Source organism: Triturus cristatus, chromosome 5_2 (genome assembly GCF_964204655.1).
Source record: "Triturus cristatus chromosome 5_2, aTriCri1.1, whole genome shotgun sequence".
Lineage (NCBI taxonomy): Eukaryota > Metazoa > Chordata > Amphibia > Caudata > Salamandridae > Triturus > Triturus cristatus.
In genome coordinates this window covers 413,807,733-413,834,636 of record NC_140588.1, presented here as the reverse complement: position 1 = coordinate 413,834,636, position 26,904 = coordinate 413,807,733, and the positions used below count along the sequence as shown (strand labels likewise).

At 46.3% G+C, this 26,904-nt stretch overlaps 1 protein-coding gene across 2 annotated transcripts in view; it reads right to left on the bottom strand.

The window, feature by feature from the left end:
* TWSG1 (twisted gastrulation BMP signaling modulator 1) overlaps positions 1-26,904 on the bottom strand; it is a 133,818-nt gene that overhangs the window by 54,018 nt on the left and 52,896 nt on the right. For both annotated transcript variants that reach the window (XM_085607329.1, XM_085607328.1), the window contains exon 3: positions 12,543-12,642. In XM_085607329.1, the coding sequence (XP_085463455.1) occupies positions 12,543-12,642 (100 nt within the window). The remainder of the gene's footprint in view (positions 1-12,542; positions 12,643-26,904) is intronic.

Genomic DNA, 26,904 nt, shown 5'->3' with positions numbered 1-26,904 from the left:
ATCCACCAAAGGCAATGGTCCTCCCACAACAATAATTAATAAACCCCCACAAACTAATCCCAAACCCTCACAACCTGCACCAATCAACGCTCCGGCATCACTAGTTGCAAACAAGGCCTCTATCCCTACCCAACAAACGGCAACTGCTACCCCAAAATCAACCCTTCCACTGAAAGACAATATTCAGCCTCCGGCTAAAGCTAAGAGAGATCCTCCTACTACTGGAGAGAAACCTAATACTACTCCCAAACCTAAATCCATAAACCTCCCCCCAGAAGTAGCACCCTACACTCTAGTTCTGGCGGGGGTTCCTGAACTAAATTCCACCACATTTGAATCCACCACTTCACTCAAAAACAAAGTAATCAACTGGCTCTCCGTAAACAGACCGTTACCGAGAGGAACTACTAGCGATATAACCATGGCTAGGAGGGCAACGTGGGTGGGCTACACTAAGAAATCCATTAGAGGTGACTGTATTCTGGTCACCTTCAGAGACCCGAATACAGCCGCATATATCTGTACCTGTGCTGCTGATGAGGATTTTGCGAGCATCATCCAACCATTACCCCTCTCATTTTTTTACCCCTCAAATCTGTATAACCTTGAGGACCACAGGTGGAGGTACCACCAGGAGTTGCTGGAGGGTTGGGAAAACTGTCACAGGGAGAACAACAACTATCCGTCACACAGGGAAAGACCAACAGAGCAGTTCCCTACATATGGGGATGAGGCCGGCTGGGAAACTGTCACAAGAAGGAGGGGGGGAGGTGGTGGACACAGGAGGGGAATTCCAGGGCCACATAGAATACACTACCCCGCCTATTCATCTACCCATAACCGATACAGCAGTCTTGAAATGGCAGACTGACATGCGGTTGATGAGGGGAGCGCAACTCAAATATCTCCCACAAACGAGCCCAAATTCGCCACAGCTGCTGATACTTATTTTTTAGCACCTGGCACAGTTGATCCCAGACAGGTCCCAAGCGTTACGCCTTCCTCTCCTTCCCCTGATAACAGACCCAAGGGTACGTTCCTCGTCCCCACAAATCCACGGCCGCCCCACGAGTGTACTACTACCAACTCGGTTTTTTTGGGCACGGCCTCCACCCAACCACTAGAAATAACAGTGATTTCTTGGAATGTGGCAGGCCTTGCTAGCAAAATAGATTGCACAGAATGGGGTACATACATCAGATCAAAAAATATAATTATTCTACAAGAAACTTGGGCGCGCGAAGAAACAGCATTCCCGGGTTTTGCCTCCTTTTTTAAAGCAGCTAAATGGGGGGGAAGGGGTAGGCCATCTGGGGGACTAACTACATGGGTAGCCACGGACTTAGGTTGCCAAGCTACTTATTTAGAGACCGCTTCTGATGATCTATTGGCTGTCTCACTCGAGTGGCCGGACTCATCGAAGTTGCTAGTAATCAATATCTACTCAAGGCCGGTTCCAATGCACAAAGAATCTGGCACAGTGGATGAGCTAGCCAAGCTCTTAGAAGGAATCCCAAGCGAACTTGCTTGCCTGGTAGGAGGCGATTTCAATGCTCAATACGAACCACTGCCTGGGCTACGTGATGGTCCTTCCCTGGAGGAAGATTCATATTGGCTTATACCTGAGACGGTGGCACCACCCCCACGGGCCTGGACTCCTTTAGCCCTACAGATAACTGCCCTCACCCTTAACCTTGGTTTAAGGGCATGCAACGGTCGTACCAAATCAGACACACCAAGTACCCATACTTTTAACAAACCCGGCAGCGAATCCAGATTGGACTATATTATGGTCAAACTGTTTATGTGGCCAGCAATAGTCGACTTTAAAGTCACTCCAAGATTAGACAGTGACCACAATTCCCTGGAACTGACTTATTCCCTGCCTGGGAGAGAGGCAATAATCAATGGGTCGGACAAAGATAAAACGGGCCTCCTACTTGAAAATAATCGTAGGAAGGTCAAGTGGGAGAAACTGGCCAGCAACCCAGAACGAATATCCCGGCTATATGAAAGGATAATCCCATTACTGGAGGATGCCTTTCAGCTAGGAACTAGGGTTTTAGACGATGCTACTAGAGGAGAGCTTGCACAAATACAGCAGGCATCCTCACCACCCTAGAGCAGGACCTATTCTCATCTGCAAGGCAAAGGAATGGCCCTAAACCGAAGACATCTTGGTATAATGCCGCTTGCAGGGAAGCCAAGGCCCACTTGCTACTTGCTATAAAGGAACACCATAACAAAGATGAAATCCGCGCCAGGAGAAGATCTTATAAAATCCTCCTGGAGAACGCAAGGGCAGAATGGGACCACGATTACTGGGAAAACCTCACTAATGCATTAACAGCTAGAGATTCCCGTAAATTTTGGCGCGTAGTGGCGAACGGCACGGAGGATTTATCCTCCGCAATAGAGCCCAATATAGCCCCTACGGTATGGCAGACCCACTTTGAGGCCCTGTACGCAGAGGGTGGGGGTGAACAGAACAGAGATGGTCCCACAATTTCATCCTGTCCCACTAGGGTTGTTTTCACCGAAAAAGAAGTGAGGGACGCCATTAAAGGGCTAGCTGCCGGAAAAGCCCCAGGACTTGATGGGGTGCCCGGTGACCTGTTTAAGCAGGAACCCGGGATATGGGCACCCTATCTTACACTAATATTCAATGCCATTGCGGGGGGACTGGAGGTGCCCGATACTTGGAGGGGAGCAGAGGTGGTCCCAATTTACAAAAAGGGATCCCCCTTGCTCCCTTCCAACTATCGTCCTATCAGTCTAATCGACATATCCCAAAAATTGTTCGGCAGACTGATTCTGAATCGACTGCAGGCCTGGACTGAAGAAATGGAATTTTTGTCCCCTTACCAGGCAGGATTCAGGGAGGGTGTATCAACCATAGACCAAATCTTCAGGTTAAATCTCCTCTACTGGAGAACAGCTGTAATCGAGGGCGGCAGTCTATATACCATCTTTGTAGACCTACGTGCCGCCTTTGATTTGGTTCCCAGAGCGAGGCTATGGAGAGTCATGGAAGAGTTGAATGTCCCTACTGACATCCTGACAATCCTGATGAGACTCCACCACAACAACTACGCTCGCGTAAGGTGTGGCAAAGGTGGCAAACTAACCGAAAGGTTCCCCGTTCGCAGAGGTGTGAGACAGGGTTGTGTGCTCGCACCGACCCTGTTCTGCATCTTTGTGAACGGGGTTGTTGCCCACCTAAACAGGATCCCCAACTCCGATGCCCCAAAATTGACCGGCAGCAGGGTGCCTGCAATCATGTTTGCAGACGACACCCTGCTGCTGTCTAAATCCCCCATGGGGATTCAGCGCATTTTGGACGGTTTTCTAGACTTTTGTAATGATCGGGGATTGGAAATCAACCCCCAAAAAACTAAGTTCATGATCCTGAACCCCAACCCCCAGAATCGAGCCCCACCCAGGCTAGGCACAACACAACTGGAACGTGTGCACAATATTGAATATTTGGGGATCACGTTAAACGAACATCTATCGTGGACGTCTCATCAGGCCAAAGTGACCATCAAACTGGCACAGTTGGCGGGTGGCACTATGCGCCTGGCGAACAAATCCTTTTATCGTCCACTAACCCCAATTATTCACATATATAAAACTCAAGCACGGGCGGGTGTCACATATGGGGGTGAGCTCTGGGGTCACACTCATCTCCCAAAGTTACAGTCCACCGAAAATAAATTCCTGAGACAGGTCACTGCCCTCCCCCAGAGCACTCCATTACTCCCCCTCAGATTAGATTTGGGAGTAAGACCAATAACAGAGGAGCTAGGTCTTAAACCCCTAACCTTTTGGAGGCGTTTGTGGTGCAGCCCCGATCTCTTAAATTACAGAGAGGAACTCCAGGAATTCTTGCAGCTGCGGAATGCCACGAGGATCCCGTGGCTGACCTATGTCAAGGGAAGGCTCGACGATCTGGGCTACCCGGAACTATGGACGGATCCTTCCAACTCCTGTACAAAGATTTCAAAGAAGGCACTCGCGAGAGCATACTACGAACTGATGCTCACAAGAGCTATCAATGACAGCCGTGAAGGATCCCTGACACACTTATTCCTGAAAGCGAAAGACTCTTACTGTCTCGAAAGTACTCTTGATGCGATCTCCCCTCTGCTAACGAGGAAACTATTCTTTCAATGGAGATACGGATGCCTCCCTCTAGCATTTTTTACAGCGTCTTGGTCTCCTCGCTCCACCATAGCAACTTGCCCTGTCTGTGCTCATCCGAAGGAGGATGAAGTTCACGCTGTTTTCTTCTGCAAGGGCTACGAGAGGAGCAGGAAACGTTGGTTAGTCCCGTTACTCAGGACCTTGGGCTTCAGATCCTTCCAACCTGCCTATAGAGTCTTAAAGACAGATCTTTCTCCTATTGTTGTCTTTGCACTTTCAAAATTTTTAACCTCCCTGTGGTTTACTCGTAGTCGCGTGCTGAAAAGACTTGTATAACAGACCCCCTGATAGACTTTAGCACAGTACACTGTACCCTCTGTTCTCCTTTTAATGTATTTTAATGTCTTAACTATTGGATCACATCATGTTTAATACTTTTATAACTGTGTATATTTTGTTATGTATCTTTCATGATCTGTGATCGAAATAAAGATTTTTGAAACGAAGTTTTCAGGGCTGGGTTTTAGGGCTCAGGGCAGAGGGGGGGGGGTGTTGGCGTAGTTTAGGGTTGAGGGCCGGTTTTAGAGCTTAGGGCAGGGGGGCTGGGGTGTTTTTAGGGCTGGGTTCAGGGTAGTATTTAGGGTTGGGGGCAGGTTTTAGGGGCTAATATAGCACAAACCCTGCTCAATCACATGAACCGTGAACGTTTTGAAGCTCTACTCTCACTGTAAGCCAAATCACTTAAATTCACCCTGGACACCAAACTCTCCCCCAAGTAACAGATTTCCAAAAAAACACAAATAAAGATTGGTACCTACTCTCTCTTCTAAAGAAAGTCAAACTGTTTCTTCCAGAAAGCAACTTCGGAACTGCTGCTCAAGCCCTTGTACTCTTTCACCTGAATGTTGCTAATGTCCTACTCCACGGCTAACCAGACTCCACACTGACACCCTTTTGGGGCACTCTACATGCTGCAGGAAGTCTCATCCAGGGTCTGTAGGAATATGATCACACTGCCCACACCTGATAGAACGTCATTAGCTCCACTTGCCAGCCCGCACGATCTTCAAAACCAGCTGCATCATTTATAAAGCCAACACCACCAGCACTCCTGCTTACCGTGCAGAGAGGTTTGCCATCTCTGGCGGTTCTAGCACACTAGCAGTTAGGATACCATCAGACTGTAGACTACGAAGTGTAAAAAAGAAAATAGCAAGACAACACGTATTTTCCATCTATGCACCCAGGACCAGAAAGAACATCCCTGTAACCATCAGGACCGTCCCAGCAGTGCTCCAATTTAGGAAAGAGTTGCAGACTCATCTCTTTAACCAATACTACATCACAATGCATTAAATGTCAACATATTGGCTTCCTCTCCTATTACTCACCAACTTTAAGCTTGCCTTTGACTATGTACAGCACTCCACTGTATTTCATATAGGTTTGCGCTATAGAAATTCCATATAGAGACATACGTACATACATACATAGTTTTTGTAATCAAATGTTCGACTGGACTTGTCCAACTACCGATCAAACTGGAATTCACTTTGTGTTCGATCAGTTTCACTTTTGAGCAAAGTTAACACTATTGGGAGGAGAGTCCCATCTGGATGACCTTCCAGCCCATCACAGGCTTAACTGTAAGGACCTATCCTCTGCCCATAGTCTCAGTTCTGATTCTTGGGCTGCCCCACTTTTCTCCACTACGAGGCAACCTCTGGTGGGGGATGGCCGATTTCACCCTCATCCTGCTGCTTTCTCTAGAGCCCAGGCTTGGTCTGTCCCATCCATCATCCAACCAGTGAAAGAAACAGTCCCTGCCCGCAGCGTACAGCAGCAGTGCTGCTGGTCCATGACTTCTAGGACCACCATGGATCACAGGCACATCCACGGTCCATTGTAGGTATGTCGCCACTTGGCCATGCCCAAGGAAAGTCACGGATCAGCCCCCAGACAGGCCCAGAGGCCCGCACCATGGGCCTTGGCCGCGGTGTGGATCAGAACCCCTGTGCCACGTGAGTGCGGGCTAGTATCAGGACACGAGTTGCCCACCATTCAAAGTCCTGCAATTCTGGCATGTCATGTGGTTTCCATAGCATGTGACTATGGAGTATTATCGTGGATAGGTAAAAGACCTGGGAAAGCACTAGCCGCTATTATTAGGAACCCTGGGCCATGAATGATGTACCCCAAATTATGCACGATGACGGTAAACAGATACAAGGCGCTGAAATACTAGCAGTGTTCCATGACTATTACAGCAACCTTTACACTTCTAAATTTGACGGCACCCCTGTGCAAGTACACGACTGCTCTAAAAACACAGCTCTTTTAGTGCATTCAATCACGACTGACGAAATTAAAGACGCCATTCGCATGCAGCCCAAAAGCAAGGCTTTCAGCTCCGACAGCTTGCTGATTGAAATATACAATTTTTAGACTGGCCAAACTGCTTTACACTGTATCGATGTCTTGACTAAACATGAATGAGGAGTTTTCATCTATTCAGGAGGAACCAGATGTGGCTGCCCGCTGTCCCCGTGCTGTTTGAACTTGCACTGGAGTGATTAGCAGCTCAGCTCTGACAACATTACATGCGGTACGCCTTGAGGTTCAGGGAAAGGCCCTTACTGATATCTATGTATGCAGATGACATTACCCTAGTAATAATGGACCCACAGACAATCCTCAACTCTGTCTTGCTCAAATTTATTACATTTGGAGGTCTAGCTGGCCTGACCATAAACTGGGCCAAGTCAGCTATTGTCCCTTTAACACGACAAACATCTAGATTGGACACAATATCCTCTAAAGTGGTGTGATGCCCAAGTCTAGGTATCCTGGGATATGGATAAGCCTGAATACGGAGAAAATTCTGTTTCTGAACCATAATAGAGTGATTATTGCATTGGTAGACCAAATAAACAGATGGCTGAAGCTCCGGCTGACAATGGCTGGTACAGTCAGCCTCATAAAAACAGTAATCCTCCCGCAGTTTCTGTACTGCTTTGTCAGTATTGCCATTCAGCTGAAGGGGAGTTTTTTTTTAAATCACTAACTCCCCCTTCTTATTAGACTCACCTGGGCTAGGAAAAAAAACGAGACTAGCCTGGGACACCATGACACAGCCCTATCATAGAGATGGATTTGCTTTTCCCAATATGGAGATCTATTACCTTTGTGCCCAAGCCAATATGTGCCCTTTTGGTTTCAGCCAATGTCGCCGTAGAATAAAAGGATTGCAGACCCTATTCCTCTTACACTGCATTATAGTCACGATATACCATAGTGAGCATGTGTATTTCCATGGTGGCCTTCACAATAATGACGTGGGGAGGTTTGAGAAGGCAAACCTCAAATTACTATATACTCCAGAGGCCCCCCTGCATGCACACCCACCTTTTCCTTATGAGACTTGAGCAAAAAGCTCAATCTCAACTCCAGAGACTTCATATCACAACCTGGGGTAACTTAAACCCACAGTTGATGACCTCCGAGTACGTTCAACAGTCACTCCTCTGGATACTCTCCTCTACCTCAGGATAAAATCAACAGGTAAAAACCAGGCTCCAAATTTCCCCAAATGAGCCTGACAAGTTCAGACCTTTAGAGATCTCGTTGAGTAATGAGACTCCCCAAAAAACGTATTGCCCTTCAATACCATGCAGAACAAGAAAAAATGCCTGCCCCGGCCGGGATAGCTCCACCAGAGCAGGATGGGAGACAGATTTAGGTGTCCCTTTAGCGGATGAGGATTGGGAATATTTCAGTGCACCAATTGGAGAGCAGTCGACTATGAAATGAATCCACTACTGGTACATTAACAGGGTAAAGTACACGCCAGCAATGTCACACAAGCTGGGACTGGGGAAGGACTCTAGATGTGCCCGCTGTGAAGCGAAGGACGCTGACTTCTTCCACCTAGCTTGGAATTGTTTGCAGACCTTTACGTTTTGGAGCAAGGTGTTCGACATTTTCCAACAAATTACAGAGGTTCCCCTTGCAGATCTCTCCGATGGCGGGATGCAGAGGATTCCTGACACAAATCATAAATTTACATCCCTCACTATGCTGGTAACCAAACGGTTGGTGGTGAAGAATTGGGAACGGGACCAAGTGATCAAATAATGGCTGTTGGAAGAGGAAGAGGATTTAGATGATGACAGTGGAGAAGAGCTGGAGCTGTAGCATGGGGACAGGTGTACGCCAAAGGCCGGATGTAGGACTTTACGAAACCAAGTGTTCTCAATTGCATTATTGTCAACAACTGATTTATATGTATTTGTACCGATATGTCAGAAAGATGTATGTTTTGAATGTGAAAATAATAAACACAGTTTAAAAAAAAAAAATAATGGCTGTTGGACATTATCAGCCTTATGCATCAACCCAAAATCCAGTCGGTAAAATACCGATTCGGTAATAGCTCCCGGTATTAAGGAAAAAATACCCAATCCCAATGCATCAACCCAAAAGCAGAAATCGCTATTTAAGGAATCCTTAAATAGGGATTCTTTAAATAGGGATTCCTTAAATACCGATTCCTTAAATAGCGATTGCATTTAAGGAATCCCAAAGTGAGATTCCTTAAATGCAATGCATCAAAGTTAAAAAATTTGCGATTTCGCTAATAGGGGGAGCAAATTACGATGAAGATGAACTGCATGGTAATTTGCAAAAACTTTGAAAAATGCACTTTTGTGCATTTTTAAAGTTTCATGTTGCGCACACACATGCCCTTAGAGCATGTGTGTGTGCAACATATGTGCACATATCATTTTCAGGGGTGCAACAGGGTGTCCTTTTGACACCCTGGCACCCTTGAAAGTGCTCCCGCTATTAGCGATTCGGTAATACCGAATCGCTAATACAGACTGGCTTTACATTCATTCCTATGGGCCTCCAAGCCCATAGGAATGAATGGGTAGGTATTCCTTATTACCGATTCGGTATTACCGAATCGGTAATAAGGAATATTAAGGAATCGCTATTTGAATAGCGATTCCTACATGCATAGCCTTTTGCGATTCCTTATTAGCGATTCCTTATTTTTCGCTAATAAGGAATCGCAAATGGCATTGTTGATGCATAGGCCCCTATGTGTGGTAAAGCTCAACCTCAAACTCCTCCCCGAACCGTCCCGACCTAGAGGGCCCCACACTGCTATTATCGGCTGCGGACTGCCGAGCCCGATGAGCACGGAAGTACTGTTTGGAATCCCTTGAGTATGTGACCTGTGATGTCAAATTGATATGCATTTCAAGATGATAGGATGTGAAGGGGGAGCCTTGTGGTGGAATGTACTACAGACTTGTGATTGGGGTCTGTTTAGCTGGATTGCACTTTTTTTTCCATTTACTCTGAATTGTATGAAAATGTAATCAAATTTTTTTTAAAAGAGTAATGGAGGATGCAAATATGGTAAAGGGCAGCATCCATTCAGTCAATGGACAATGTCAAGTTATCCAGACTGCAAGACCAAGGGGTGTTCTGTCAGTTAACAACCTTGTTCTTGGCTTTCGTTTCGTCTAAAACTTGGGAACTTATAAAAGTTGAACAGAAACCCTAGCCTGGGTTGCCTTGGCTGCAAAAAGTCTTCACATCACACACTTCTGGAGACAAGACTGGGTAACAGGAGGTTACTGACATGGGAACAGCTTCCCTGAGGTTTGCAGTAGAGAGACTTGGTTGTACAGCTAAGGCAGGGCGGTTCCAGAGAGGCATTTGTAGGTAAGCCGGAGCACTATGGATTTGATTCTGGCTCTCACTGGGTGGAAGTGGTGAATTTACTGAAATTGGGCTTTTGAATAGTCTCTTCTAGCCACCACCAGTAACCAGTGCTGGCACCTGGAGGAGAGACATATGTGATCTATTTCACAAGTCCCTGTGTCCAGGCAGACACATACCTGTTTATGGTCTGGCTGGGTGAGCACACCAGAGAAGGGATTTGGTACCGCCCACATGTTGAGAGCCAGGAATAAATATTTTGATTAACAAGAAGTTCTGTGATTCCACAAAAAAGTGCTTGCCCTCCAGGCAGCTGTGATCATTTGGTTTATCTATCCAGCTGTCTAAGCTTGCACTTTCAGGGGCACACCATGACATTAGAATTATTGGATTTTAAAAGGTTTTTAGATAACTAGATACATTATGTTGTTTTTCTCTGGAACCAGCACAGATGGGAGGAGGGAAGTTATTAACCTACATGTATTTTTAGGACTGGTTTGACAGAGCAACTGTCAATTACCTTTTACCCTACACCAATATTAATCTATAGTTCTTTGCTTCCACACAAATACATATCCATTCCCATGCTATTTACTTGTAATGCTTCCAGCCCTATTGGCACTGCCACTGCTTGTATAATAGACGAAGATTTAAATTCACTTAGACGGCCTCTGAAAAGAATTCAGCAGTATTCCTGCTTTTCAGATAAGAAATGGGACTGGATGACAAACAGAGGCAAGTAATCCATCAGTACGATGCACTATACAATACACGGCCGCTTGCAACTATTTTAAGATCACGTCTATGTAGAAGCCCATGGAGAAAGAAACACTGTAGAAGCCTGGGAACCACAAAGCAATGTTCCACAGAACCTGGTCATCCACAATAAAATCTGCTCTTTTAAGTTAGCGCCATGGCCAAAAATATCAGGGTAGAGGTTATTCTAGTAGAATTTCTCAGAAAGATTCTGAGGCCGAAAGTGATCAACTTGGCATTCCCTATCCTGAAATCATGTGTGGCCATCGATACATAGGTTTGTTTCAGAAATTGAGCAGATTGGCTGCTAGTTAGATAATCTGTCACCCACCGGGAATAAATGTCCTTACCACGTTTGCCTTCTAGTCTTCAGCCGCACCAGTCAGTTAGAGCTGCGCAAATGTTTTTACTTGCAAAAACAGATTTCATGCTATGTATGTTTTGATGCTCAGAGCGGTACATTTTCTTTCTTTTTGAAACGACCAGTCCACATGTGATCCTAATTCTAATACACCAAATACCACAGTGCTGAGAAAATTAAGACCACATATCTGAGAATGCCTTGATCTGTTGTGTTGTTCACGAACCCCAAGTCCTGCTCCCTTAAAGAGCCTCAACAGAAGCAGGAATTTACTTCCTAGGAGTGTACTAATGATCTGCTTCTGTTTGCAATTACCAAAATAAACTCCTTGAAGCAAGTTACCAGTGCAAGTAAGTAATAGTAATAGAGAACTAGTATTTAAAGGCTACAAGCCTAACTTTAAGAGCGGTCATTGTCTGTATGTTTAACGAGTGACACAGTCATTTGTTTCCACACAGTTGCCATGGTATGGGCAATAGATTCAGAGGGCAAATGGCCTCTGTGGGTATCAACAAGGGTACTATGACAAACATGGAACATCCTCTGCATTAGAAAATTAACTGCCAGTCGCCAAAGTAAAAAAAAAACTATATGTTGCATGGCAAAGGCTCATAATGAGAGGACAATTCGAGCAATCAAGAACAAAGGCTAAAGTAGAAAGGATAAAGGTGCTTAAATCTTCCACTATACACACAGTATTGAACACCAACTTCAGAACTGTGTTGCTGTGATTACCTCTTAACATCTATTTGGTAGCCTAATGCTGTGCATGTGCTATCCATGTATGGACAACAGCTGGTCTTCTGCTCACGAAACAGAACTACCCATTACAATTTGGCACATATGGAAAATAAAATACCGTGTACCTAATTTGGGTAGTAATACCAAGGCTCAACCTGGCAAATTGCCCTCTATGCCTTTATACGGCTTTCTGACCATACATTTCTGAAGTGAAAAATCATGGCAAAAAGCAGGACCCCCAGGATGTAAATCAATGTCTTGGGTGGGTGGGACTTGGCTTTCTAGTATTCACCATCAATCTCCTCGAAAATGCTCACAAAGCGTGCGATCTCCTAAAAAGTGTGATCTAAGACCCATAAAGAGAAACACAAAAATGTGAGGGAATAAAAAAAATACCAGGGTGATTGTGGAGTGTTTTAAAGGACACACGAAAGGGAAAAATAGACAGTTCACCACATATCTGCCTATGAATAAAAAGTGGAGGGCTCAAGATCAGTTAATATTTTGAAGAATTTTTCTGTGTGAAAGATCTCACGCCTTTTGGTATCTAAACGTACCAAGCTCGACTTCTCCAGTTCACCAAAACATTGTTGGTGGTAATTAACTTCCAGTCACAATCAGCCAGGCATGATCTAAACCCTGTGCTTTAGACAGCGATTTAACACTGTGCCAAAAACTGTGAGCCATCCTGTGACCTATGTTGAGAGACATGGTACTAGGACACACACAGAGCACCCTCTGCATGAAAGAAGAGCTGCCAGTTTCTAAAATAAAATTACTATCAGTAATTCAATGCACAACTTACCCACACAGTCGCAGCACTCATCCCACAGTGTGCTGAGGCAGAGCATGCATTCCTTACAACATGAGCAGTTTCCGTCACTTGGGCGGCATTGGCAAAGCTCCTGCAAATTCAATGAAGATGAGATTGTCATACATTTAATTTGCAAGCGTGATCACAGCTTGATATATGCTTCAATAAAAAAAAAAATTAAAAACTTTAGACCAGTGGTTCCTAAACTGTTTAGAACCACGCCCACTTTTTAGAACAACAAAAGTTTGTGACCCGCCTATCTTTAAAGAACGAGGGGATACATTTTTTTTAATGGAACTAAAGCATGGTGTGGTAGCACATTGTTAGATGCAGACAGCACATTTCCCTTTGAAATTCCCACTAAATTCGTGTAGTCATACATTTTTACTGATAAAGCTAGATAGCACACAAATGATACATTGTAGAAATCGGGTTGCTGTGAATATTTATCAGTTGTGCATCAGCATGTAAAATGTCTTGAATTGTTTTGATCCTACTAAAATCTCTGTTTCCAGCACACTACGGAATTAATTACAAAAACAATGTGCTTCATTTTTGCTTTCCTAACTGCTATATGCATACAGTTCATTTACAGGTAAATACATTTTGCTGTGCGTTTCCTTTCACACTTCCTTGTGCTCCAGCAAGATGATCAAATAATTCACTTTGAAACCTCATCTCACTTTGCAGTAAGAGAAAGAAAAGTATACACCAATCCCCATGTTAAAAGAATAGCAACCTAAGAGGGGGATAAATCAGGGACACTCCTGGACTGGCTAGCCCGTCAGAACCAGACCCACGGGAGTTCTAGAACACTCCCAGACAGATATTGTAATGCTCTTTCAGAACCATTACGCAAAGATTTACAAGGGCCCCGAAAGAACCTGCCAAAGACTAGCCGATCACTTTCTAGCACCTCTCACCATACCTCAGATCCCAATAGAGGACAGATCACACCTTGAAGCGGAAGTCACACCTTCTGATGTGAAATACAGGGCCTGGCTCAGAACAAAGCTAGCGGGCTAGAAGGCTTGCCCCTGGAGTATTTTGGTACTTACGCCACATTGTTAGCGACAAAACTAGCGGACATGAACAAGGCAATGGCGGAAGGGGAACTTCCTGGCTCTCTTCGGGTATCTCGGATAGTTTAATTCCTGAAACCTGAAAGAAACCCGGTGCCTGCCAACTGAAAGATCCTGGGTTAGATCCTAGCGGATCGACTAGCCCAGGCACTCCCACCATCAATACACCCGGATCAAAACGGGTTTGTGCCGGGCAGGAGCACCTCGCAAGACATTCACAGACTGTTCCATATCCAGGAGAGGGAGCAGAGTCACTACCCGAGGGTGGCTTGCCTGATCCTGGACCTGGAAAAAAGTATTCAATACCCTGACCTGGCCGTACCTTTTCGGGACGCTCGCACAGATGGGGTTGGGTCCAGTTTTCAAAGTGTGCACAAAACTACGATAGACTAAGCTCACGTCCAGTGTGAGGTTGGGAAAATATATCTCAGCGCCCCTTCAGATAGAGAGGGGCACCCGTCAGGGGTGCCCCCTCTCCCCATTGCTGTTCACCATGGCGATGGAGCCCCTGGCGATCCGGCTGCAACGGGAGAGAGAGAGTTGGGGCATCCCAATAGCAATAATAATATATATCACCTGAGAACTGCGGAGGCACAACGAGAAACGGACAGTCTTTGGCGGAGAAAAAGATGGCTGAAAGACCTGAAGATCTGAACTTGCCCAACGCTGTCATTACAAGGATCATTAAAGAAGCTGTATCCATCAGGAGCAGCTTCAACTTTTTGCCACCCTGTATGAACTACAGGAAGTTGGCCCGCCCTGATTCATTATGAGGGTATCCATCAGGAGCAGCTTCAACTTTTTGCCACCCTGTATGAACTACAGGAAGCTGGCCCGCCCTGATTCATTATGAGGGTATACCTTTTTGCATTTACTTCACTGTTATCACGTGCACTCCTTATATTTTATCTCTGATCCTGAAGAAGCGCCAATGACCTCTGTGGCGACAGGGGCGCGAAACAGGTTGATCCATGATTTACCACAGGCATATAGAGCCTGTCAGGGCATTTTTTACCCATGGGGTTCTAATTTTGGCATCTGAGAATCTGAATCCATCCCTACTTGTATTGTCTAGTAACCCCTGACTGTAATTTTAACCTGCACGCACTTGGTTACCCTCAGCACTGGACCCACACCCCACACACCCACAGGCACCATCCGGCATTTCTCTTTAAAAAGATCTCCGACAAAGTGACCCTTCGGGGGACCCGCAGGGCATTGCAGTGCCGGGCCCTGCGAGGAGCAAATGCCCGATGATGAAGCATGACATCCTTCCAGGGTGTGTGAGGGCAACAAGAGGCAAGATTGGTGTCTCCTCTGTATGAGGGGGTCTTTTTCATACCTAGTTCTCTTGCCTTTTTCTCCTTTTCTCTTTTTCTTTGTTGTAAGGCTTGTGGGTGACCTATGGCGCCCTGCCTTTGGAACAGTGTCCTCTTTTTGGTTTCAGCATCCCAATAGCAGGCACCACACATAGCGTGTCCCTGTATGCAGATGACTTGCTGCTGTATGTACAAGATATCATGGCAGACCTCAGCCCCATCTGGACGACGCTCTCAGACGTCGCGGCCGAAACAGGCCTAAAAGTACTGGGCGAAGTCCACCCTATACCCACAGGAGTCCGGACCTTCCTCCCACTGAGATATATGTGGGAGTCTCGAGAATAGCCTGGAGTGAGCAAGCACCACGATACTTCGGTACCAAACTCTATTCAAGGGCAATCACCGAAGAACTTTGGCAGGAGTCATAACCCAGGTAAAATTCTGGATGAACCTACCCCTAGCCCCTAAAGGCAAGATAGCAATAGCAAAAGTGATCCTGATGCCACAACTCCTCTATCACTTCGCCAACATCCCCCGTCATTATTCCACTCATTTTTCCGAGAACTAGACACGCTATTATGCTCTCTTACATGGGAAAACAGACGTCACAGAGTCGCTCTCACAAAACTACAACTACCAACAGACCGAGGGGGGATGGCAGCCCCTTCTTTCGAGACCTATTTCCTCTCAGGGCAGCTCCATTGGATGTCTTGCTGGACGGCGGGGCGACATACCCCATACAGGTAGTAGTGGCACACGCCTGCACTCTACACCTCTATCGAATGTCAGGCGGAATCCCTCTATAAACCCCCCCGTTTCCCCTGGCCGGTCTACCCCGAAACGGCGGGCATTACTCAGCCAAGATATTTCAGGCCTGGATGAACCACTCGAACCTAGAGGTGGGATCCCTGTTCGCAGAGGGCCAGCTGCTCCCATTCGGCCAGCTGGCAGGAGAGACCAGTCTCCCACAGGGGCAATTCTTGCGACACAGACAGATAGTTCTCAGCTGCCACCTATGGAACCTCTCTGAGGGGGAACCCGCAATGCACCCCGTACTCCATGAAATTCTCCTCATGGACACAGGCCAGCACCTAATCACCTGGCTTTTTAAAGCTAACTGCGACCTTGCTACCACTACACTCACCCCGCTAAGACAGAAGTGGGAAGAGGAGATAGGACACCCATTACACAACAAGGAATGGGAACAAGCTTCAGAATACCCAATGAAAGTATCTAGAAATGCCCGGTTTACAAATATACAAATTTTCCATACTACACTGGGCCTACCTCATCCCGGCACAGCTCCAACGGTACTACCCCGAAACACGCTTCTTATGCCCAAGGTATCAGGCCCTGGAAGCAACATTCAAACACATGTTTTGGCAATGCCCCCGCGATACAGCCCAATTGGCACGCAATACACGACACACTGCGGGAAATAACAGGGCTCACCTACATGAACACTTGGGAGGCCAGTGGGTTTGGAGATTTCCGCAGGCGGAAGACTCCTAAGGTGCAAAGACGATTTTTCTCCTTAGCCCTTCTACTGGCTAAGAGCGCGATCACAATGCACTGGCGGGCTCCACAAGGGACCCCGTTGGAGGCGTGGATCTGGCCGGTAGGCAAGTGGGGCCCAGTGGAAGAGGACTCAATAAGACAGGAGGAGGTGCAGGGTATACACAGGCAACGCATATCTATGGAGTGGGCCAGATTACTACACCAATTCTGCCACCATACAACGAGCACCCAACAAACCACCATCAACGCCCACGGCAGTGGAAGCCCCGGGACGCACCGCACAGTCCGGGTCCCCTAAGGTACCCATGACAGCTTAGGCGCCCTTCAACATTGCCATGACCTACACACGCTATGCGCAGACAGAAAGATAAAGACTCCTGCCAGCCACCCAGACCCACAAGCGCCATGACCCAGTGCATCTCCTAAAGCACCCATAGTAATATAACTTCTCTACAGTCAGTTGGGGATACCCACTACCCTACCTTAACCCTCCGGTCCCAGGTTCCAACCCTCAGTTAGCTGTTCGTACCAGTAGTTCTAGAGACCAGGTATCACTTAGGAAGGATGGTCACCATAGGATCTATACTTAAACCCAATACGACATGGCACAACATTAGTAGAACAATCAACTGACTTATCCACCACCCGTCCGCATCACCATAAACTCTATGGACAAAAAGACATGTGGTCTATGTATGTAATAATCGTGCCAATGATACGATAATACATGTGTAAAGTGTAATGAAATGTAATAAATGTTGTTAAAAGAAAATAAAAAACAAAAAAAGAACGAATAATAGCAACCTAATATTTGACCTCTGTCTTTGAAGCACCGCAAATGTGCCAGGATGAACTGATAATTTAAAGGCTCTTTAGTCATGGCTTGGACTTTGTCAACCCACCAAAAATCACATTGCAACCCATTTTGGGAAACGCTGCTTTAGACTAAATCGTTCATTCCATTACTATTACCTACCCAAAACTGTTACTCCTTTTGCCACCACAGAAGTGTGAGAGGCTGAGGCCATTTTAGGCCGCTGTTCTCATTTGATAAACATTACTTTGAAGTATTAAGTATAAAGTAGCCCACACATCCTCTGATGCATTTAAAACAGATTTTTCTTTCTTTAAAGTTTGTAAAAAAGTTTGTGGTTTTTTTTTTTAACAGGCCTCCCAAAGTGATGACAGCAGTGATGAAACCATATCTCAGAGATTTGAATTTCCAATTACTAAGTAGTAAGAGTATAGTGCTGAATTCTCATTCAGATTAGTGCTCAGTTTCTCTAGGTACAAAAGAAAACACAATTTTTGTTAAATAAAGAGGTCTTCATTCCAAGACTCATGGTGAATCAGATGCTTGGCAAAGTGGTTTTATGCTCCATATCCGATTCTGAATGGTGCAGTAATTTCCTATACTTATAACATTAATAGGTCAGGCTTATGGTCTTGAAAAAATGATTTGTCACTATAACCAAGTCCACTTGGATTCTGCGTCGGCGGCGTTTGTAGCATAACTATGGGTTTGCCATATATTCCATCATCTGCTGCATAATCTGCTGATTTAAAATTTTTAAAAAATTGTTTCTCGATCAAAAGTTATAAAAAAATGCAGCGACGCGTGTTTTGCTGAGCAAAGGTTGATTGTTCACCCTTCAGTTGTATATTGTATATTGTATTTAGGTGTTAAACTAGGACTAATGAGGTGAACCCTTTGCCCCGACAGTGGCAACGTGTAAAAGTGACAAAATAATGAACTGATACTATCACATTATGCCACATGATTAGCATTTTCTTGCCACATAATTTTGTAAACTCTGCTGAATAATTTGGTCCTTCCTTGCCACATAATTCCAGTGGCCCTGACGATAACCAACTCAGGTCTACCAAATTGAGTATAATTTGTGCAAAGCATGCACTCATTTTCAGAAGACGCAGTGTCTGCCCAATCAAATCCAGTAGAGAGGCAAGATCATCAACATGTGGGCAGAGCAAGAGACCCTTTTCTGTGGATCAAATCAAATTTGGCAACCGGTTTGTCGTCATGTCAGACCTAAAATCTGAGGGCAACACACGCTTCTATGACCGCACTATGTCCATTTTCACAATCATAAGCAGTTTATATATTTTTTTAACTTGCTTGGCATCATTCAGGAAACTACATTCACGATTTGCAGTTCCACTGTGTTGTGACCAAGTAGTTAATGAAATCCTGCTACAGATGTTAGCAATGATGCAGGCATTTTCCAACCCGAGCACTATGGAAAAATCAGCTCGCTACAGAAACATGGTACTTTGGAGGTAGTAATTTTCGAAACCTTCATTCAGTAAATGTTTTCTTTTTGGATATACATTAACTCGCTAGCAGTAAGGGTGAGGTGCAAACAGATAAAGAACAATTGATCAAGAAATCCCAAAATCGCAATCAAGCATCCACATATATCCTCGTTTGTTTCATGTCACTACACCAGAATATTCAATTCACAACAAAAACTGCAAAATATGTTACTTGCAAACAAGAGTGCTAAATCACAATAAATTGTGGCTGCGTGGTTCACATAGATGCTGCTACATTTCACTTTTCAGATGTAAAATACTGAATCAATTCTGTAGCATATCATGGGTCGGAACAAGGCTCCAAGAGATACTGCCTCTTTTTCTCATATTCCACAATACCTTAAAGGTACATATAGGCCTAACTAAAGAATCAGATGTTTGTGGGCATTGGTCAGTAAAGGAAGGACAGAAGTCTGGTAAGACGCTGTACTTTGGCAATACTACAGCCAGAAATACTCAGCCTTAGTACATTTTCACTTTAAGATATCAAATTTCATATAAAACAAGGTGTTCAAATTCTCAATAGCGTGCAAGGCAATGGTCCTATGAAAAAAGACAGTGATCAAACGCAAAGAAGAAGTGTGTCTACTATACAAGATCCACGGAGAGAAAAACACAGCCTGAATTGATTACTCATTTCCTGCACCTTTGAATTCTGGACTAAATTTCACCAGCACTTCAAGCACTAAATTGGCTATCTATTGCCAAGCATTCTGCTTTTCTCGGAGGGCCGTCCTCAGTAGGGGTTCCTCCTTTGAACACATACAATAGCAAGTATACTCACAGACCAGAAATAGCCCACTCTAGACTGTTACTTCGACTCCTACAAGAAAGAATGGATTTACCTATGTAACAGAATTACAGAACACCCTCAGAGCAAAGACAAACAGCCAAGATCACCTCAAATCGTGGAAAGCCGTAAAGACGTGGCTTTTGCCTACCAGATTATCAAAGGCTCCAGCAACTAGTAGAAGGAACGTGTCGACATCCCATAGAAGGCAGAAATTCCAAAAACTGAACATCACGGCCATCTTAGATCTCAAATCAAAAGCAAGGGGCTTTATAACACAACTCAATAATATTGCAACTCCGGTTCACATACTAACACCCCCACAAAGGTCACTTGTGAATCAATTCTCTTCAAAACAAGCAGGCCTAACAGAGTAGTGTGGCTAGTCCACGAAGCACTACAGCAACTAGTCAATGATAAATATCCCTATATGTATGCAACTTAAATAGAATACACAGAGCTTCAATATTCAGTTGCCAGCAGTAGCAAAAGATTGTTAAAAATCTTGTCACCAGAATTACAGAATAACCCTCTACCGCCAATCATTCGATAGCTAACTAGACCTCCTTCACTTCGAATGTTAAACTACTCTGTTCTAGTACTGAAGGTATGACTAAGGGCTCATTTGTGTCAACACCATCCTAGGAACCATAAATGCCATCAAAATGCTCAATCCATTTCTCTGGTGAAATGTGCCAAGAGGCATAGGCCCCGTTATCATTAAAAAGAGGCTGGTTGACTGACTCCCAGAATTGACTGATTTCTGCCTTTTAATATACTTAACAAGCATTTACAATGCAATGGTCTCGGCATTGGTAAAGTTAGAGCTATTGGCATTGCTCATGACATTATTTTTTTTTATGTGTTTGTTTTTAAAACATTTAAAGAAACGGCATTGTCATGAGCAATGCCAATAGCTCTAACTTTAACAATGCCGAGACCGTTGCATTGTAAATGCTTGTTCAGGATATCCAGCCTGCCCCCCGCCTCACGTGTCCTTAGCCTCCTCTGTGTGCAGCCGAGCTCGGTCTGTGGCGCACAGGAGCACCCCACTCTCTGTGTGAAATCCGGCCCGACAGTCTCTGACAGACCCCTCCCCTCCAAGCCCTCTTGAGTATACGAGCCAGCCCGGCTCTGTGGCTCACAGATCACCTCCGTGGGTGTGTACAGCCGGGTCTGTGGCGCACAAGACCATGCTGTGTGTAATCCAGCCCGTCTTTCTCTCTCACAGACCCCTCCGAGCCAGGCGCTGGTGCCTGTTTCAGACCGCTGTGTTAGTTGCTCCATGATGCAGAACACTGGATGCCATCGATTTTCAATTGGAACAAATTGTGCGGTGTATCGATTACTGTGCTCGTGCAAGTGGAGCCAGCAGCCCTTGCGGTGGAGGGGGTGTGGGGTCTTCGCCAGCACATGCCCCCGGAGAGAAAGGGGGTTCGGAGGCAGGCAGCACACGGCCCCCCAGAGAGAACGCAGCACAAGGCGCCGCAGAGCACACATGGCGTCCGTTTAACATCCCCGTCCCAGTGTCTACAGACCTGCTGTGTGCACACAGCTCACTAGTGCAGCCAGACAAGCACCTAGAGCTCACACGCGTCACAGCACAATGAACGAGAGACACGCTTGTGTGCACCAGATGAAGGTAACAAATGGTTATGATCCAAACATTAAATAAATGAACGCACAACGTTGTTTAAATACCTGTCAGGCTTTCACTCTTGGGGAGGGCACCACCCCCGCCAGGTCTTTAGTTAGAGTTTTCACTCACTCGTGCAATGGTGCGGTAGCACCGTCGGTGTTTGACTGCGTCCCCCGCGCCCTATACTGCTGTCTTCTTGGGGTCCGGAGTAGGCGCTACTCGCCGAAGAGATTAGACGCCTCGTTGGAGTAGTAAGCGCTATAAAGATACAGCACGTGTCTGAATACGTGACATCTCACATAGAGGCACTGAAGTACTCAGGGGGCAGGAGTTTAGTGTCACGTTTTTACACAGACAAATACAGACCGAAAACAATGCGTTTCCTGTCTGTATTTACTTCTAAAAGCAGAAAAATAGAGAAGAGAGCGCTTCTTGTGAGGTGTCCATGCCACCGCGCAAAAGATTCCAGGTTAACAGCTGAGCAGATGGACAGAAGGGGTCAAACAGATCGAGATGTTCTTAAATGCAAGTATATGTTCACACATTTGCATATAATGCTTATATTTACTTCTCGTGTAGCGCGTTATGTCTGGCTGCTTCATTTTCTAAAATGCTTACGTGCGTTTATCAAGTGCGCGCCTCTATTCATTCTCAAAACTCAAAATAAATATGAACACCAGCACGACGAGCGGAAAAAAATCTGGGATAGAGAAAGAAATATGGATAAATACAAACGGAAATATTAAATGATTGCCATAAAACCGGAAGCTCCAGTGATGCTGGGGGGGGGGGGGGGGGGTGGAGGGGCTACAGGGTGCAGATTTCAGTTCTTTCTAATTGTCCTCCGTGCTCTGGCTGCAGGGTGAGTCCTTGCGCGCAGTGTGACCTGCGGCGCACGGCAGCGGCCACGGAGGCCCCCGCCCTCCCCTCCCTGTCACCACCGGTACTTGTCACCTGAATGCCCGGGAGCCCTAATTATGATGGTATGGTGGTATGGGGGGTGGGTGGAAGTACTTTAATTGCCTTCCGTGCTCTGGCTGCAGGGTGAGTCCTGGCGCACGGTGTGGCCTGCGGCGCACGGCACCGGACAGGGAGGCCCCCGCCCTCCCTCCCTGTCACCACCGGTACATGTCACCTGAATGCCTGGGAGCCCTAATTATGATGGTATGGGGGTGGGTGGAAGTACTTTCTAACTACCTTCCGTGCTCTGGCTACAGGGTGAGTCCTTGCGCACTGTGTGACCTGTGGCGCACGGCACCGGCCAGTGAAGTCCTCGCCCCCCCTCCTTGTCACCGCCTGTACGTCACCAGATGCAGCCAGACGGGCAGAAACACCAGACCTGGCTTGAACCCCCGCGTTAAGAACGGTCCAGCGGCTCCAGTGGGCCCAAGGACCACCTGCCCATGTAGGGCCTTAACGCACTGACGACCGTGCACTATCAAGAGGCGCTGACCGCGCTTGGCGGCCCCGAAAGAACAGGCTCATTGTTCAAAGCACCCCAAGTGGTCCGACGGGCCACTCCAAAAGGGAAACTGCCCCGGATGGCGAAGCGGTGATACATGGAGGGGTTTGTCCTGTCACGGAGCCCAGCAGCCCTGGTGGTGTTGGGGGAGGGCTGGGGGTAATATCCGGTCAATATTAGCGGACTGGACCGCGGTTACCAACAGTGAACCCTCCACCTGCACAACGCCCTCGAGCCAGCAGCGTCAGCCACGGAAACCGTCGGCCACCGACTTCCCAAAATTCAAAGGGGGCGAGTGACGCGTAAGTGTCTGACGTGTATGAGAGGGAGAACCGAGGGCCAATCGCGAGTTTGTTTTGACCCCAACCAAGGCGCCCGGATGTTCTCACGATGCTGGCTGCGGTGGTTAAAAATATCGACGATGCTACAAAAGGACACAGGGCGCAAGAAGCTGGTGACACGAGGCCAAGAAAAACACTGTCCCATTAAAACGATTACACAGCACCACGTCGCGGGTGACACGAAAGCGCCGCGGGTTCTTCACTGGGCCTCCAGACACTAGGATTCATTCACTCGGACAGATGCCCTGGGCGGAGAGGGGGCGCCTCGAAGGTGTAGAAATAAAAGAAGCTGATGTCTTCGTGAAGAACAACTTTATTGTTCCAACCAACACGGAGGCTCCAACAGCGGAGCCGGCAGAACATGTGGTGCGTTGCGTGGTCAGCTGTCAACTGTCAAAACAAACGGCAGCTGATCACGTCAAGGCACGAACGTTCCAGCTGATACGGCGTATCAGCTGGGACAATTAGCAAAGGTGAATACGGTGTCCGCACAGGGACAAATGTAAAACACAACACATCCCCTTCCTTAAGGGAAGAAGAGATTCATTCACACACAAAGTCTTTAAGTCTAGCTGGTGGACCCAGGAGTCTGCCTGTTTTGCTTGTGGTGGCTAGTGGTGCACTGTCCAGACTGGGTGTCTCTGGTAACTTCCGTCTGACCACGTCTTTCACGGGTCTAGGCGCCAAACTTGGATTAGGTGGACTTGACACTGCTGGGTCTGCACCAGTCATCCCTTCCGTGGGCACCTCACCCTCTGAGTCGTAGTCTATGGTTCGCCTGCACCCCTGTGAGTTAACTGATTCAAAGCAGGGATAGTCTGATCCGACGGGTGTTTCATTAGTATGCTTGACTGCAGATAATTTCGAAAAATGCCACACCCTACCGTCACTCAGAAGTGCTGAGTTGCAATACACTTTCTTGACTTGGTACGGCGGGGTATACCTCTCTTGCCCTTTGGCGATATGTCCACTTTTCTTCACTTTTACATAGTCCCCTTCATTGAGTTCTACCGCCTTACTACCATGGGTTTTGTCATAGTATGCCTTCGCCCTAGCTTGTGACTTGGCAAGTTTATTCAGTACCAACTTGGCCGACCAGTCAACCTTTCTCGCCGCCGTGATCCAGCCCACGTTGTCCTTCGACAATGGCGTTCTTCCTCGCATCAGTTCAAATGGACTGTGTCCTGTAGACTCGCACGGGGTGATCCTGTACGCCCATACAGTCTTCATAGTTTCATTTCTCCATGGTAATCCATTGCTCTTGGCTATTTGTATTATGCCCTTGATGACTCTATTGAAACGTTCTACCGCACCGTTCCCCGCCGGGTGGTACACTGACGTGGTCTTGTGGCAGATGTTGTGCCTTTTCACGTATTCTTGGAATACATCTGACATGAATTGTGTTCCGTTGTCACTCACAACCACCTTGGGTAAACCTTCGCGGCAGAAGATGCTGTCCATGAATTTCACTATGTTCACTGCTTCGGGATTTTGAGTGAACAGCACTTCTGGCCACTTGGAGAAATGATCAATCATAACAACAACATACCATTTTTCAAGTTCCTCAGTGACGGGACCCATAACGTCTATGCCTATCCTCTCCCAAGGCATGTTGGGGCATGTGAGTGGATGAAGAGGTGGTCTAAATGTGACTTGCGTCTTGTCTGCCGACATGCATAGTGCACACTCTCTAACTGTTCGTTCAACCTCCAACCCAACACCAGGCCACCAGTACAGATTTTTTACCCTCTCTTTGGTTTTGCTGATGCCTAGATGGCCCTCATGACATGCACCCAGTAGTTTGCTCCTAAGACTGGAAGGAGGTATGAACCTTCCTCCTCTGAGAAGGAATCCGTCTTCAAGCGACAGTTCGTTTTTAACTTCCCAGTAAGCTTGTAGTTGGTCACTGAGTTCTCTTTTGTTGCACCAGCCGTTTTTCACGAATGTCATTACCTGTCTAATATTTCCATCTTTTTCTTGTTCCTTGAACCATTCGTCTCTGGTTATGTTACCAATCTGCTCCAGGACAGCAGCTATGGCATTTTCCTCCACATCTGTGGGTGTCTCAAGATTTTGATGCTTTACTGGCATTCTACTGAGAAAATCAGCGACCACATTTTTTACTCCAGGCACGTATTCAATCTCATAAATATAATCAAACAACCGGACAGATAGCCTAGCTAGACGTGGTGAGGCAGTGTACAAACCTTTAGTGGTGAAGACCTTTGGCAACGGCTTGTGATCCGTACATAAGGTAACCTTGCGGCCCCACACAAAATGTCTAAAGTGTTCCAAGGCCCACACACACGCTAACGCTTCACGTTCAATTACTGAAAAATTTTCTTCAGAGGGTGTGAGGGAGCGTGATGCAAAGGCTATGGTGTACTCTGTCCCATCAATGTCTTTTTGCGAAAGTACCGCCCCCAACCCTTTGTTGCTTGCGTCTGTCGTTACGAAGCTATTTAGGTTCGTGTCGAATCCCTTGAGGGGAAGGGCTGCACACATTTCCTCTTTATTGTTCTTAAAGCTACTGTCACAGTCCTCTGACCATATGAATTTGTTCTTTAATTTGAGCAGTTGCCTTAGATCATATGTCTTGTGGGAAAAATTTCTAACAAATCTAGAATAGAATTCTACCATTCCAAGGAACGATCTCAGTTCATCCTTGTTGGCTGGTACTGGTGCATTTTGTATAGCATCCATGAGTTCTTTCTTGGGGCTTATGCCATCACCAGTTATGCGATGGCCCAGGTAGTTAACGGAGTTGCATCCAAATTTACATTTGTTGTACTCGGCTGTCAACCCTTTTTGTTTTAAAATATCTAGCACCTGTCTCACCTTCACATCATGTTCCTCTTTCGTCTTTCCCATGACTAAAATGTCGTCTTGGAAGATCAAAATGTCACTAACGCCATCAAACACATTGTGCATTAAGCGCTGAAACATTGCGGCTGCAGAGGCCAACCCAAACGGTACTCGCGTGAACCTATAGCAACCAAATGGCGTGATAAATGTCGTTAGTTTTTTGCTCTCCTTGTGGAGTGGCACTTGATGGTAGGCTGACTTTAAGTCAATTGTAGAAAACCACCGAACCCCCTTGGTGGTTGCGAGCATCTCATTTATTTTAGGTAATGGGTACTGTTCAATCACAATGTTCTTGTTGAGATCGCGTAAGTCGACACACAACCTCAATTTGCCATTTGGTCGTTTGGCAACAACTAAAGGTGCGACCCATTCAGACGCCTCTACTCTCTCTATTATCCCTTCATCCAGCAGTTTCTGTAATTGCTCCTTGACTTCCCCCTTGATGGCGAAAGGTATGTTACGTACCTTGTGTACAGTTGGAATGGTGACTGGTTTCAGTCTGATCTTATGCTGATAACCCTTTAGAGCACCGATCTCTTTGCTGAAAACCTGTGGATACTCGCGACATAAACTTTCACTTGAACCTTCCAACTCTGTCACCACCAGTACAGGGTCAAGTCTTCTTGGATCCAGTATGATACCTAGCTCTCCCTGGTCCATCCAACCTAGAACCGATGGCCCCACTTTTGACACATAGAGCTTGCTTTGCGCTTCCCTTCCTTTGTAGACAAACAAAAGTTCTCGGAAACCGCACACTTCTATGGGTTCACCCGTGAATGACTTTATCTTTATGTCAGGTTTGTGTAATTTGTCACCCAATTTGTCTTTAAACTTTGCTATCCACACTTTCTCATTCACGATGGTGTATGGTGACCCAGAATCCGCCACAATACTTATGTTTACTCCTCCTATAGTCATTTCACACATGGGTTTTTTTGTCTTTGTGGCGCTCAGATAAGTACTGTCACCTCTGCCTCCATCTTCGATGTTAAGTACGAACATG